This window comes from Anastrepha ludens, chromosome 3, assembly GCF_028408465.1.
Source record: "Anastrepha ludens isolate Willacy chromosome 3, idAnaLude1.1, whole genome shotgun sequence".
Lineage (NCBI taxonomy): Eukaryota > Metazoa > Arthropoda > Insecta > Diptera > Tephritidae > Anastrepha > Anastrepha ludens.
In genome coordinates, this window is record NC_071499.1 from 27,589,377 (window position 1) to 27,605,481 (window position 16,105).

General features: G+C 36.4%; 1 protein-coding gene across 3 annotated transcripts in view; it reads left to right on the forward strand.

The window, feature by feature from the left end:
• The first annotated feature begins 345 nt into the window (after positions 1-345).
• The window catches only part of LOC128857242 (nuclear factor of activated T-cells 5), an 85,000-nt gene continuing 69,240 nt past the window's right edge, over positions 346-16,105 (forward strand). Inside the window, exons 1-2 of one of the 3 annotated variants that reach the window (XM_054092897.1) lie at positions 346-1,296; positions 6,499-7,101. In XM_054092897.1, coding sequence (XP_053948872.1) covers positions 6,972-7,101 — 130 coding nt within the window. In that variant the 5' untranslated portion in view covers positions 346-1,296; positions 6,499-6,971. Of the gene's footprint in view, positions 1,297-4,038; positions 7,102-16,105 lie in introns of those variants that run through there. The other 2 variants (XM_054092896.1, XM_054092900.1) reach the window with 2 other exon arrangements.

The window sequence follows — 16,105 nt, forward strand, 5'->3', positions numbered from 1 at the left end:
CACTTTGTTGACGAGGTACCACTTTTTCAATAAAACATTTGTATACATACGCAATCACTGTGCACCAACTTCCACGACTCACTGTATACACCCATCGTACTGGCGGACAAAAGTGAGAAAGAGTGAGAGAGTTTTTTGTTTTTGTTTTTATTATTGACTTATCAGTGCGTTCACTTACGCTGCTACTCGTATTTTGTTATTTTGTGCTGCTATGCTGCTCAGCCGGCCAACCAACCAGCCAGCCAGCCACCCATACATTGCCTACTCTACTAATTTGCCCGCTTTGTGAGTTTACGAACGCGAAAGCTATCGGGCAGGTTCTGCTGGGTTTTCAGAAATTCACGATTTTCATTTCAGTTCATCGATCTCAACGTAAGCGATCGGACGCAGAACTTCTTCCAACCCCAATGTGTTTTATAACAAAATAGTTGAATAGTGAAATTTTTGCAAAGAAGTGCAACGCCAGTACAACCATTGAATCGTTTGACACAATTTGCATTTCCTTACAAACACACACACACACACACACACACAGTTGCACATATTCGCATGCATGTGTGTTGTTGTTGTACTGACGTCTATTTAAGAAGTTTATCTTATCGTATCATTTAATGCGTATTCAACGGCAACCAGCAGCAGCAGCAGCAGCCTATCGTCGGTGGTCCGTCAGACTCGCCCTCGTCCTCATTTGCAATACACTAGCAATCTAGCGTTGATATACATACATACATACAAATGTACATCGTAGATATCCTAGTGAGAGGGAAAAAGAGCTAAAATTTTGCAAAAATCCGTCGCGAAACTGTCACCAACATTTAAAATTGTGCTTAAAAAGCTGAAAAATCGTTACGCGAAAAGTTCTTTCATAAATTGGAAACGTCGCAAAAGGAGACGGACGCACGGGACAACCAACACCACACCAGCGGCAGGGTATTAATCAAACATACATACGTTCAACATGCATAGAATAAAAATATTTAAACTTACATATAAGTACTGCTCGGTTTGATTTGAATTGTGAGCGCGGCATGACATACAGACATACAAATATACACAATATTATATGCGTGTGATGATGGTTGTGACTTTTTAATTCAACTTTGTTTACACTAACGCAGAAAAGTGCCACAACAATAACATAATTTCTACAAAAACGCATTTGATCGGTATAAAATGCTCGGTATAGAATTAAATGCAGGCAATCGTTTGCGAAAATCGCGATCGTACAGAGTTACAATACAAATACAAAGTGACAGTTGCGTAAAGTGCAACAAAAAGTAAATTGGCTGCTTAAATGTAATTTATTAGTTAATTGACAAAAAAAAAAATGTTTAATAATAAATAAATACAAAAAGACGTGGCTGGTTAGCTAAAACTATTTTAAAAACATTTCACAAGTGATTGAATAAAAAAAAAATCAAAAAATGTGTGCACAAAAAAATTGCAAAAAAATTTGTTTAATCTTAAAATCCAATATCTGGTAGATATATGTAAAAAGCGCTCAATGCAAGTGGCAATATACATACAAATATATATATAAAGCGCGGCATATGCATTAAAAAATTCTTAAATTAATTAATTAAAAAAACCCTAAATTAAAAGAAAAAAGAAATAAAATTAAATTAATAAAAAAATTCAATTAATTGATGAAACCAATTTTCGAAAAAAATCCTCCCTGAAATCTATAAAAAACTATGCATTAAGATTACCAAGTCTCACAAAAAGTTTTCACCAAAGTTTGCCATAATTTGTTGCATCATGCAAAGACAAAATTTTTAATAAGAAAACGTTCGCATAGCTTACAGGTGTTTCTAGCAAGAAGCCTATTTATGTTTGTATAATTTGATTTCGCAACTGCATTGCTTTTCTTTACTGCATTTTTTTTTACTGATATACGATCAGTAGTTGTTTTAAGCCAGTCTCGGGTTTCTTTCTGTTTTAGCGCAAGCTGCTGGTAACTTAAAGTACGATTTATTTAAGAATATACTGAAATCCGCTTCACACATACAAATTCAAGGCACAAATAAAGTTGCAATTTAAAAAAAAAAAATAATAAATATAAATAAATAATAATAAAATAAAGCCAAATCTAATGAAACAATAAAGGCATCTTGTGGATTTCTTTCCAAGTGCTAACTCTTCCCTCCGTTAGACGAGTGCGCTTCAAAGTTAGATTTCGAATCAAAATATCATTTCATTCCATCCATACTGCGTTAAAGAAGTGAAAAACTGACCCAGCCTACCCTTTGATGAGCAGTTCTATAAGTGCCGACGGCAGTTATCGCAGGCACGCGCCTAAGTACTACGGCCAGTCTACTATTTTGCTTCCTACGCATATATTTGAGAAATTCTAACCCGAATCCCATAGATTGCGAGCTATAAGAGGCAATTACCTTACTACACAAAAGTTGGAGCCACGGTCCGTGCACTCTAGTTTCAGTTATCATCCGTTATTAGAATATTTTATTAAAATAATCATTTTCATAAATTTGATTGTTCGGCAATCGAAATGTGTCAGTAACTGGCAGTGAAATTTCTTTTTATATTTCTTTATTAATAGTTTTAATCGGTGGAACTGACGAAATTGTAAGTCGCTTAAATGAATACTCTTCTTCTCATTCGAACAAATCGTTTGGCGAGTAACGGCGACTTTGCGCGTTTGTAGCCTCGATTGCGTTGGAACTTTTTTTACGAAACCAATTTATAGTTAATTCTTTACAAAAAATTTTTTTAAGAAGGAAAGGAAATTTTTTTTTTGGTAAAACATGCTATCAGTGCTATTAGTTTTACCACTTGAATTCGTGCAATGTACAGAATTATGTAAAGTGTACTTTGTTATTATTTCAAATAAGAAAATATGAAATTATTTTTAAGAAAGTGGAAACTTCATCATAGCAGTGATATTTTCTCTACGGACACTGTAGATATACACTGAAAGAAAAAAGCTGGTAATATCAACCAATATCTGGGTTAATTCAACCAAATCCCCAGTCAATTCTTATCCAGTACTCAGAACTGCTAATTCAACTGCACCAAGTCTGTTAACCTGTTAACTAATAGTTTAGCAGTCAAATCAATAGAATGCTCTCTTCAGTTTACACTAACAGTGATCCTTTTAATTCAACCTGTTAACTAACACTAGCAGTTAAATCAATAGAGAACTCGGTTTAGTGATCCTCATTAACAGTGATCCTGTTAAATCGAAATATCACAAGGATTTGTTGAACCATATTTATGCCCAATTCCAGTGAATTCTTTTCCAGTACTCAAAACTGCTAATTCAACTGCAGCAAGTCTGTTAACCGGTTAACTAACAGTTAACAGTCAAATCAATAGAATGCTCTCTTCAGTTTACACTAACAGTGATCCTTTTAATTCAACCTGTTAACTAACACTAGCAGTCAAATCAATAGAGAACTCTGTTAAGCTTACACTAACAGTGATCCTGTTAAATCAATATATATGTCGCAGGTGCATAGGTATTACTCTGTGAATATTGTCTACCGAGCGGTTTATGTCTCTGCTTTACCACCGAATACAAGCGATCTCATATATTTCAATAAAAAATTTCACGAGGACTTGTCAAAGCCATCTTAATGTTATTTAGGTACGTTTTCTTAGCTAATCTCTAACATTACTACTCACTTTATTGTGCCGATAACCAAATTTTCGTGCTTTCAAAGGCTCTTTAAAGTCTGGGACCGATATTTTTAAAGCTTAGTTGAAGTGCCCTTTAAAGTGTAAACATTTTAATTAAATTCAATTAAACCAGCCTTGAAAATAGGTGAATAAAATAGTTAAGAAAAACAAAAAGAGTTCAAGCGCACTTAAAGCTAGGAATAGTTCAACGAAAAGTTGATAGGTAATTAATAAGAAAAGTCAGAAACAAAATAAATTACCTCAAAAATCAGTTTATCTATCCCCAAAACCTGTTTAAGTGAAAAATTGTAAATATTTTTTCATTTAAACTCTTATTCTAAATTGTTTTCAAAGTTTTCTTCAAACTACTATGTTCGAGAAGTAAGGTGAATGTGGTTGAAAAATTAAAAATTGTATTATTCATTCTTCAAAATCAATTTCATCCATTTTAACGTAATGTCGCTCCGCTACAATGTACTTATGCCAACCTTTTTGCCATTGTAATTTTCTCAGACCGCCGCAATTCACTTTGAATATCTTCAATAGATTTAAAGCGGAGTCCCCAGAGCGGTCTTCGAGTTAGCCAAAAGTGATTAAGGCACTTGGGGAACCACACGAGTGTAATTTTGGGTGAAAAACTCACATAGATTCAATGAAAGAAATTGAATATGTTTGGCTCCAAACGCGGTTTTGACTCTTTTGAGCTCCAAATGATTCTGCGAAATTTTTTGAATTGATTGCACTGAAATTCCAAATAAAGGGTGGTTAAGTTTCAAGGGCCGGTGTTGATTTTGAATAACATACAATTTTTTTTAGGAAATTATTGCCATTTCTCCTTATTATGATAATATTGGTATGGCTCAATTACGTATGAAACAAAATATTGGCCAAATGGCTGCCGCGGCCTCCGCGGCACACCTCCATCCGATGGTCCAAATTTTCGATGACGCTGAGGCATAATTGAGGTTCTATGCCGTTAATGTGCCGAATTATCTCATCCTTTAGCTCTTGAATTGTTGCTGGCTTATCGACGTACAACTTTTCTTTCAAATAATCCCAAAAAAAGATGTCCAACGGTGTCGTTGACGTTTAGGTGTGGTACACATTCAACATCGGCCCTTGAAATTTATATTGGCAAAGTTTGTAACTTTCAATCGACGACTTTGTTGACGTAGCTGGTCGCTCATCTTCGTTCTCAGCCTTCCTTGAAGTCTGTATGCCACTTATAAAGATTTTTCTGCGACATAGTCGATTCACCGCAGACTTGCTGCAACATTTTGAGGGTTTTCGAAACCGAAACTTTATTCTGTAAACCAAATTCAATGACACTTCAGCGCTCAAGAAGATCGGAGATTGTAAAAATCACAAAAAAACATTTTTAGCCGCTTAGAGAACACAAGCGTAACTTTACAATTAATGATAATATTAGCGTGAAATTTGGCACAGATGCCACTAAAAGTATGTACTACCTGCATACAAATACAAAAACTTGCCCGCCAAGTTGAAATTAAAAATCGATCTTACTTTTTGAACGCAGCGGTTCGTAGTTAAGCCATGCATTAACATTGGTGGGGATTTACCTTTTTTTGGTGCAGCGGAAAATCCCAGCTCTAATATAACTGTTCTAGTAAATTCTTAACTTGTGAGGTCGTCGAACTGGTCGACTGGAGGAAACATGAAAGTTGATGCCTCAAGGTTTTTTCTTCTGAATTGACATCTACCCAGAAATCGCATTCTAAAATACGCGAACTACTGTTAAGCAGGTTTCAAAAGCAACCGTCAGTGAAGGGATTTCAGTTATACGAATGGCTTGCACGTAAAACGGAATTCGTTGTGATGTACAGCCAAGGTTAACATCCTTTAAATTGCAATGTTTGTATGTATGTAGAATGAACGAATTACTTACTTGAAGTATTCAGATAAATGCATGCAAACATCTGTATGTATGCATGTAAATGCAAAACGGCTGTGCAGTTGATGAAGCAATGTTTCGATAGCAAAATGGGAGGAAACCAGAGCAAACATCGAAGCAAAAAAGAAAAAAAATAAAAAAAAAAGCGGTGCAACAGTAGAAAAAAAAATATAATAAAATGAGAAAAGATTTAAAAACAGGACAGCTTGATAAAAATAAGTCGAAAAATATAAAAAGTCAGCGGCAAGCAAATGAATTGAAATAATTTTACAAAGTCCACAGCAAAATTATTTTTTTATTTTTATTTATTTTATTTTACATATGTGTATGTATGTATGTAGCTACATATTTTTTGCGCTGATTTTACTTGTTTTTCTGTGCAGCGAAATTTCTTGTTTTACGTACACACACACACACATGCACAAGCAAACATGCATTGCATTTAAAGAGTTGTGTAGGATCAGTGTGGACTTTGTAGCAAAACAGAAAATGTGTATTCTTGAAATGTGTTTTTGTTGCTATTGTTGTTGGTTTTTGTGGACATTGGACGCCGAAAATCGAAAAGTAGCAGCCCAAAAACTGATATCGCTTGCAATTGGCGCTGCAGAATTGACACTTTTATTCGCCTTCAACTTTCCTGCAGTGTTGCTGTGATTGCTGCGGCTGTTGCGGTTGCATTGGTCTGCCCGCAAAGGCAAAGCAACAACACGCAAGTTTATGCTTATTGTCATCGCTAGCTTTCTACATTCGCCGCAGCAGCAACGGCAAAGGCAACAGCGACATGCAAACACACACACCTACACACATTTCTACAATGCGTTTATTAATTCGAAATTTGTCGGTCGCGCAGTTAAAACCAATTGATATTCACTTAAAATACTCGCTTATGCATATATGTAAACATTTATTTAAATTTGTATTCTTCTCACTTCTGCTTTAATTTTAAGTTTAAGATTTGAGTAAATGCCGCAAATCAGAGTTTTTCACAAAGACAGAGATAAAGACATCGGTTTAAATGTGGCGCAAAAGTAACCACCACACGGGATAAAATATAAATAAAAATTAAAAAAATAAATAAATAATCAAATGAAAACAAAAATCCAACCACAATTACTTATGAGTGAAAATATCATCAATAAGTTACAACAATAAACCCCCTCCCAAAAACAAAAAAGTGCTTAAGTATAAGAAACCAGTTCGACCGTGCACAGCAGGCAGTGAGCAGTTAACAGCTACAAAAAAAAAATAACAACAAAATTATATATATTGTATTGTGGCGCATACTTGAATACATACACACACATACACGCACACATTAAACGTCAGCAACTTTTTCTTCAGACTCTCTTTGTCGTTGTTATCATCGGCTGTGCGCTGTGCGTTCAAATCATCGTCGCCAAATACGGAAAAGTGTCAAATAATGCGTTTCACTTACAATCAGTACAATTATTCCGAATCCGGTTATCGGATTCCGTCCAAGATGCACAACAACAATGCTGGTAATGGTCCAATGGCGGCTGCATATCAACATCACCACAGGAGTAATTTTGGTAAGCCGCAGAGCTTCATCTTCTTTCCTTACCTACTTAAATGTGAATTTACTTAATTCGTTTTTCGATCTTTTGTTCCATATCAGTAATATTTTTATTTCTACGCGTATTATGGCATATATGTATGTATGTATGCGCTTCCAAGAACAGTTATTTGCAAATATGCATACGTATAATGCGCTTAGTTATATTTAAAAAGAAAAAGAAATGTATAGACAATGATTTATTTTAAGTTAATCTTCGTTGTTGTAGGCAATGATAAACCTCCGAGTGTTTTCCAGGCACGATAAAAACGGCTAATAAAGAACCAACTGCTTTTCGGAGGCGGCCAAAAAATCTATAAACATAGTTATTAAAAATTTCAATTTCTTTAGCCAGCATTTTCCCGAGCACACGACCCTTTTTATATGATTGAAAAAAAAAAAAAAAAAAAAAAAAAAAAATAATAATATAATAATAATAATATGAAAACTTCTTTAGTCAGTATTTTCCCGGATACACGACCTTTTTTATATGAATGAAAAAAAAGTAATAAAAAATTTAAAAAAACAACAACAAACAAAAATTAATATGAAAACTTCTTTAGTCAGTATTTTCCCGGATACACGACCTTTTTTATATGAATGAAAAAAAATAAAAATAAAAATAAAACAACAACAACAAACAAAAATTAATATGAAAACTTCACAACCTGTTTTACATGAATGAAAAAAAAAATTTAAAAAAAAAAAAAAAAATTTAAAAAAAAAAATATCAAAAATCATTGCGAATTTTCACCCCTTTTAAGGATGCACAATCTGAGGGTTGCCTTTTATATTTTGCGCCTTTGCAGTACTACGTGCGGTGAACTGTGATTTGGCATTTTCATCGAAAACTTTGGTATTTTTCACTTACGAGCTTTATCGGTTTTCTTTTCGATGAGTTGAAAAATACGTCACGCCCAAAAAACGGAATTAATTCGTGAAAATTTTCGTGCGATGATTAATTACGATTTTCGTTGTGGATTATCGAGAGAGGAGTGCATTGATGAACTTACATTGACAATTGGCGTTGAAGCACCGCACTTAGCCACTGTGCAGCACTGATCAAATGAGTTCCCGTGGGGCCGTCAATCCTTGCAGTACGCATTTCGCGAAGGCCGTCCAAAAACGAATGTCACGCCACAATGCAATCAATGCAAGGCCTTAATTGATAACGCAAGATCGTCATGTGACATATCGCACCTCACATTCAATAGGCGCCTTCGATTCGCCACTTCTCTGCTCGCTATATCCGCGCTCTGCTCACTTGACGAAAAATTTGCATGTGAAAGCAACAAAAAATTTTCGAGCAGGATTCACCTGTACCTCATAAAACTGATATAACTCACTGTTTTCAAAAACAAATATAGTTTTTGCCAGCTCTTTTCCAACGCTCTCAACATGTTTCTTAAACCAGTTGCTTCATCTATTCGGCACTTGCTAACGCTTGGCGATACGAAGAGGATGAATTTGAGATGACAATTTGTTCGTCAAGCAGATTTGTTCTCATTGGAAACCGCATAATTTGGTAATTTGCCTAAAAAGCGGCTCGTGTCGATTGGTGTAAAGAAATGTTGACGAAATTCAGCCGCTGTGGTTTAAAACACGTCAATGACGTCGTTACAGGTGACGAATCTTGGATCTACGCATATGAGCCGGGAACGAACCAACAAATGACTGTGGGTGTTCCAAAATTAAACAAAAGTTATCGTGGAACAAGCGTCTCAAAGCAAGTTGTCGCCTGTTGTTTCGGAAACTCTGTTCATGTCGCTACTGGACCACTAGAGAAACATAAAAAAAAGAAAATCCTGAGTAATATACAACCATTTTTTTGCCAGAAGTTTTCAGAGAATTATGGAAAACCAACCGCCAAAGATGAATCATTCTTCACCAAGGCAATGCAAGCTCCTACAAGAGAGCTTTTGAACACTCAAAAGATCGAATTAATGTGTCATCCGTCGTACAGCTCAGATTTGGTAGCTAATGTCTTCTTCTTCTTCCCTAAGATTAAAAAAATGCGAGGTTGACGTTTTTCAACGCCTAAAGAAATTGTAGAAGCTTTTAAACAGCTCGTGCTGAAGATATCCTCTTCTAAATGGCCAAAGTCCTTTGAAAATTGGCAAATGCTGTTTTGAAAAGCAATAAAGCCATTTTCATTATTATTTTCCTGTATCTTCATTATTTGGCACAAATTATGAAAGGCGAATTTCGTACCACAAAAATTGAAGATGAGAAAAATATATAGTACGGTGACTTGGGATATAACATAAAAACTTTCCACAACTTTCTTTCATACATGTCCTAGCCATCAGATGCGCTGCAATTTAACAAACCGCAGGAAATTTTCGCCTTGTAGGGATTCCTCTAGCTCGTTATTATATCTGATGTGATCTGATATATTCTGATATTTTCTGGTGCACTTATATTAATTAACTTTGTAAGGGGTTAGGGGTAGTCAGAGGCCCGAAAATATGATGATTTTCAATAATTTTATTTTGCTAGTCAATTGCTTTATTTTACAAAAATAAAAACATAGCATTAATAGAGTAGAATGGGGTAAGATAGGTCATTTTTTTTTTGGAGAGCTCTTGCTACGGTGTTTTTGCATGGATTTTGAAAAATAAGCAAGATTTTGAAAGGTTATTTATCTGCTAACATTTTGGTTATACTGACTTATGTTTGGCTAAATATTTTGGAAGCTGCATTCAATAAGGCAAAGGTACTTTTTTTTCGATATTTTCAAAATGGGGGGGCACGATAGGGCACTATATGTGAGGGGAAAAGAACAATGTACATGGCTTGGAAATTAACGTTTTAACTTTTATTTATAGAGTATGAACACTGCACATGTTATAAAAGTTAGGAGTTTTTCTTTAATTCATCACGCAAGCACGTAATGTTTCGAACGGAATTTTAAATTGTTTAGAGGCTGATCGAACACTAGCGCGATCTCGGACTGCCGCGATTGCGTTTTTTACGTCCTCTTCACTTCGTTTCGGCGTTTTTCGCACATAATTATGCACCATTTTGCTGCAAAAACAATTAAAATTTATTTTATTCCATTAAAAGTAGTGACTTATAATGCCCCCAGACGGCTGACCTATAGTGCCCCCAAGCACATGTTTTATGTTAGTGTCGATATTTTTTTAAAAAACAAAAATATCAAAGAACTGACACATTATTCGTGTTCAGCATTATTTTCTACGTAAAATAAAACTCACCTGACAAATATTTACTTACATTAAATGCACTGCCCCGTAGAATAAAAAAAATGCTATGTCGGAGGAAAGCTTACAAAAAACTAAACGACGCCAGAACTAGGATAACTAATCAATGGTGACGGCAGAAATGACAGTCGCGAACGTTGTTCCCCACCACGTATTCAATTCACATAAGACGAGTGATCTCTGCGAAAACAGTGCGCCGAAAACCCCACCTACCTATTGTGCCCCCATACCTATCTTACCCCATTCTACTCTACTATACATCATGTTTCGACTTGACTTTAGCAAAATTACGGCGATCTTCACAAGCCTTTGGAAATTCATCTAAAATCAATCGGACAAGAGAAATTATTTTTATTAATAGATAATCTTGTGCCTGATCGAAGCCTTTTTTTCAAAATTAACAATATGGCGGCCTCAGGAAATATTTTTCAGATTTTCGAGAAAAAAGCCGTCAATTAACTGTTTAAAAAAAATTCTTCGATCAGGCACGAGTTTTCTATGTTTTTCAAAAGCAGTATAAATTTTATTGCAATTTATCAAGCGGTTTTTAAGTTGCAGTGATCCCCAGTTGAAAAAACATAGTTTTGAGAAAAACGCATTTAAAGTTTTTGTTTTTGTTTGTTTTTGCCCGAGCGCCCTTTGTTAATTGTTGAATAACTCGAAAAGTATTTGTCGGATTCACTTCAAATTTTCACACACTATTTTTAAGATATACTTTAAGAAAATGCAAAAAAAATCCAATTTTTTGAAAATTCTGACTACCCCTAACCCTTTAAAGCGCTGGTTACAATACTTTTGGAAGCAAGTGGCGGCGCAATTGATTGGGTGAATCATTTGACAGTTAAAATAGTGCATTCCGCTCCAACAATGACATTTGTCACATTTATAAAAACTTCCTCCTGTGCGACCTTCTCATTTCATTAACATTCTCTGGCTAGACTGTTGTTATTGTTGTGAGCAGCACAAATTTCTAGAAAAGTTTGCTGCTGGAAGGACAGCCTTTAGTTGGATAAAAAGTATGTAAATACAGATCATTCCAATGACGTACAGGACGACAGGTGTCTGTCTGGGTAGGGATCAACCTCTTCGACGCTTTCGCTATTGCTTTTCGCTTTTTTTTAGATTTTTTGTCTATTTTGCACTTGCAGCAGTGTGGAAAACTGACGTGTGATACTCACCAGGTTACTGAAAACTTTGTCTCTGGCTTGAATTGGAACTCGCAATTGGCTCAATCAAAGAAAGCTGTTCACGCTAAAAAAACGAGAATTGCCTTTAAGGAACCAAATACAATATATTACTTTGTAAACACTGTTTCATTGCCCAGCAAATACTCGACAAATGTCTGTGCATACGCAAATAGCTTTATTTTCCAACTACTGCTAAAAGGTGCTAAACTGAAACTCGAGCGCCAATTGCTAATTCTAACAAAATAATCTACTTTTATCCAAACAAATGTGCTACTTTTTTTATTGTTGTTTTTTTTTTCTTTGTAAATCGAACGTGAGCACTTTGTAATGCGAAGCATTTTCATCGCTTCTACCCTTCAATTCCTCATGAGGGTGACTAACGTCTGGAGACAGCGTTGAGAATATGCAATGACACGAGTAACAATATCGTGAATAAGAATTATCTAATAATAGTAATAATAATCACTTTTTTTTGCGAATGAGGGGCTCAAAATAACTCATACCTACATCATCAAAACCGACGTTGCAGCCATAGTATGTCCCGGGCTAAGAAACTCTCGGACTAAGAAACTCTTCTTTGTTTCGAACTCCAACCGATTTCGCATCAAAGTTGCCATTCGTTGTACCGCTGCTGGGAGCCTACATCTGTGCAGTTGAGCTCCATATAAACGGATGATGAGGGTGGAAGCCATCATAATTTCCCCTGTGACTTGATTTTTTTAACTAAATTATTTCTTTGATTGAGCCAATATTGCTTGTGATATTTTTTTTTTAGTTCTGACTGAGATTAAAAAAATTAAGGTTTATTCTATTTTTTTTTTTAGAAATTCAAATTTTACTTTTATATTAGTTTGGAGAAAAAGAATTCCATTATTTTTTCGGTAGTTGGCTGTAGTGGTCGATATTTCGTAAAGCATCGATCAAACAATTTAAAGTTTATGCTCGTGTCAAGGTGACATTTCACACTAAAAAATTATTTTATTGTTTGTTCCATTCATTTGTGAGTTACAGGGTGTTACCAATGAAAGAACAACTAAGAGAAAATTTGATACATATTATATTACATTTTTTCTTTGATAAAGGCGAAATGCCAGTCAGGCCGCTGAAATTGTGAATGGTATTTATGACGCCCGTCGTAGCCGTATGGGTTGTTGCGTGACTACCATTCGGAATTCAGAGAGAACGCAGGTTCGAATCTCGGTGAGAGACCAAAATGAAGAAAATGTTATTTTCTAATAGCGGTCGCTCCTCGGCAGGCAATGGCAAACCTCCGGGAGTGTTTCGGCCATGAAAGGCCTCCTCCTAAAAAATGTCTGCTGCTCGGAGTTGGCTTGAAACTGTATGGAAGGACCCATTTGTGGAACCATATTAAGACGCACACCACAAATAGGAGGAGGAGCTCGGCCAGGCACCCTTTTTAAACCATTTGCGCAAAGCTGGATTCAAAAAGAACACGACCATGACTCGATTAACACCAAAAAACATGATGGATCGAGTGTCCATCTGCAAAGCCTTGGTCAAACGGAATGAAATAGACCCATTTCTTAAGCGCATGGTGGCTGGGCATGAGAAATGAGACAATGGCCAGAAAGCTTCTACTGTGTATTTGGTGGGACTTGAAAGGAATCTTTTATTATGAGTTACTTCCATATGGTCAATCACTAAATCGAATACGGTGGATGTGGGAGCAATTCGAAGTTCAATTCATGTAGTTTTGCCATTGTTTTGATTGACTTGTGACACGGTGCGTTGTCTTGATGAAACACAATTTTTTTCTTTGCCATATGCGAACGTTTCTTTGCAATTTCGGCCTTCAAACACTACTCAGAATTATCAACTTGTTCTTGATTTTGGTCAACAGTGAGCAAACGCGGCACCTACTTTGCACAGAGCTTTCTTATAGTCAAATGCTCATGCAATATAAAGCCATCTCATTTTTTGGTATCTTTAGGATGTCCGCTAACTCACGCAAACTTCACTTTTCGATCATTCAAAACGGGTTTGTGGATTTTTTTGATGTTTTCTGATGTTCCCGCCTCATTTGGACGTCCACTGCGTTGTGCGTCATCGCTGTCTCTACGACCAGTATCAGTTTGAAGTCAGCAAACCATCGTTTTATTGTTGTTTCTGATGGAGCGGAGTCCTTATAACACTTCAAGCCATTGCTAGGCTTGAATGGTATTTTTTCCCCATTAAGAAGTAGTGTAAAATTAAAACACGAAATTATTTTGGATCCATTGTTTTGAAAATAACAAAAGTAGCGTCACTCTTAGCCCAATAGCTTCAGCTATTAGTCCATAGATGTCGCTAGGAGTATTTTTAAACCTTTCCAAATGTCTTCTTTTTTTTCGTCTGTCATCTGTCAACAATATTCAGTTCATTGTTTGTTACGTTTCATACAACAACGCATTTTTGTCGCTCTTAAAAATGTCGAATTTCGAGCCTTCAAACTACGATTTGCGGACATCGTTGATTTTTTGTTATCTATTGAAGAAAACCGCTTCTCAAGCTCATCAAATGCTTATACAGGAAGCTTATGGTGAACATGCTCTAAGTAGAGCACAGTGCTTCAGGTGGTTTGAAAAATTCCGAAGCGGTGAGTTTAGCGTGGAGAACGAGGACCGTGGCCGGCCACCGAAAAAGGTTTGAGGACACCGAATTGCAAGCATTGTTGTATGAAGATAATGGTCAAACGCAAGAAATGATGGCAGAGCAGTTGGGAGTGACCCAAAAAAACAAACATTTCCAAACGTTTGAAAGATATGGGCATGATTTTAAAGATCGGAAGATGGGTGCCGCATGAACTGACAATGTGACAATGCACCGCCACATCGAACAAGAGCGACCCGGGAATTGGTGGCGACCCGACGATTAGGAACCGCTGGTGCATGCGGCTTACTCACCAGACTTGACGCCTTTCGATTATAATTTGTTTGCATCGATGGGCCACACATTTTCCGAGCAGCACTTCAATTCACACGAAGAAGCCGAAAAATGGCTCGATGATTGGTTTGCGGCCAAAGACGGCCAATTTTTTTGGGCGCGGCATCCACAAATTGCCTGAGAGATGGGAAAAATGTGTCGCTAGCGATGGATATTATTTTGAAGATTAAATTTGTAACCATTTTTTGTTAATAAACGTTTGAAATTGAAAACAGTCTCATTTCCTAGGTATATACCTGGTAACTCATGAACTAATGAGTGGAGTATCATGAAATTTTAACAGCTGTCTTTTTAAGGTTAGTACTAACAGAAAAAGAGGTGGGTCTAACTTTATTACATGTATGTAGGTCCGTAAATTTTCAGCCTATGTTTATTTATTACAAATTTCCAAAAATTCAATTAAACTCTTGCACAAAGAAGAGGAAAAAAAATTATATTAAAAAATAAAAATTTATGTTCAGCATTATTTGGTTGTATTTGGCCCACCCTGTACATGTATGTTTACTTGAACGTAATTTGATTATCACCGCGTACACGTGCCATTGCGGAACTCGAATTTCACAGATAAACTTTTCTCTATTTACTATAGTGCTTTAAAATTATTCTGAAATAACACGAACTATTTGCCTTACTTAAATTGTCAGCTACTCTGAATGTGTTGTTAGCGTCTCGTAGAATATTTAGAATAGATTTAGAAGTGTGTTTTGTATGTTCATCGCTAGAACTTGTCGATTGATGTTATGCTTTATGCTCTTCCACTTTTCGCATCATTACTGGCTACTTATTGCGTGTGCAGGTCGTCTACACAGGGGACACAGAGAGTGTAAGACTGGGCAAAATTTGCGATTTTGAAATTTAACTTTTTCTCGTGATTGTTGAGAATATAAGATAATAAGTTGTGAAATGCGCAGGCCAGCCACAAAAGGTATTTAGACTTCAAACATTGAAACGCTAAACAGCACAAACAAAAACAAACCTAAAGCGACGCGCCCATAAACATATCACATGGTTGGTTAATAAGCCGTAATATCTAAAAATGGTGCTACGATACACGCGCGTACATATGTATGTGTGGCTGTATGTTGGGTAAAATGAATTGCACCCAACAAGGAAAGGGTTTCTGGTTTTTGTATACCACGAACTTTTCATGAACTTTAAAATTAGGCTCACAGATGCATGCAGTGTTTTTCAGGAAGAGCTATAGCTACCATCAAAGAAGTAGACGGCTGGCGGCTCACTGGTGCAAAGTCAGTTAAAGAGCTCAGCATTTATTATGAGCGAACTGACCCTGCACAAAAAAAGGCATCCTATGGAGTTTTACCTTATATCTTGAGGACCTGGACTTCGCCGATGACATCTGCCTCCTCTCTCACAAACCCTCTGACATACAAGCGAAGGTGGACAGACTAGTCATGGAGGTCAACATCGCCAAGACCAAGGCTATGAGAGTTAAACACAATAACGCAAGGCAGATATTGGTTCACGGATGCCCGGTGGAGTTCGTCGAAAGCGTCTGCTACCTCGTCTGCATCGTCACGGCAGATGGCGGAGCAGATGAAGATGTAAACTGCAGGCTAAACAAAGCAAGAGCAGCATTCGGGCGAATACATACAGTATGGACAGCAAC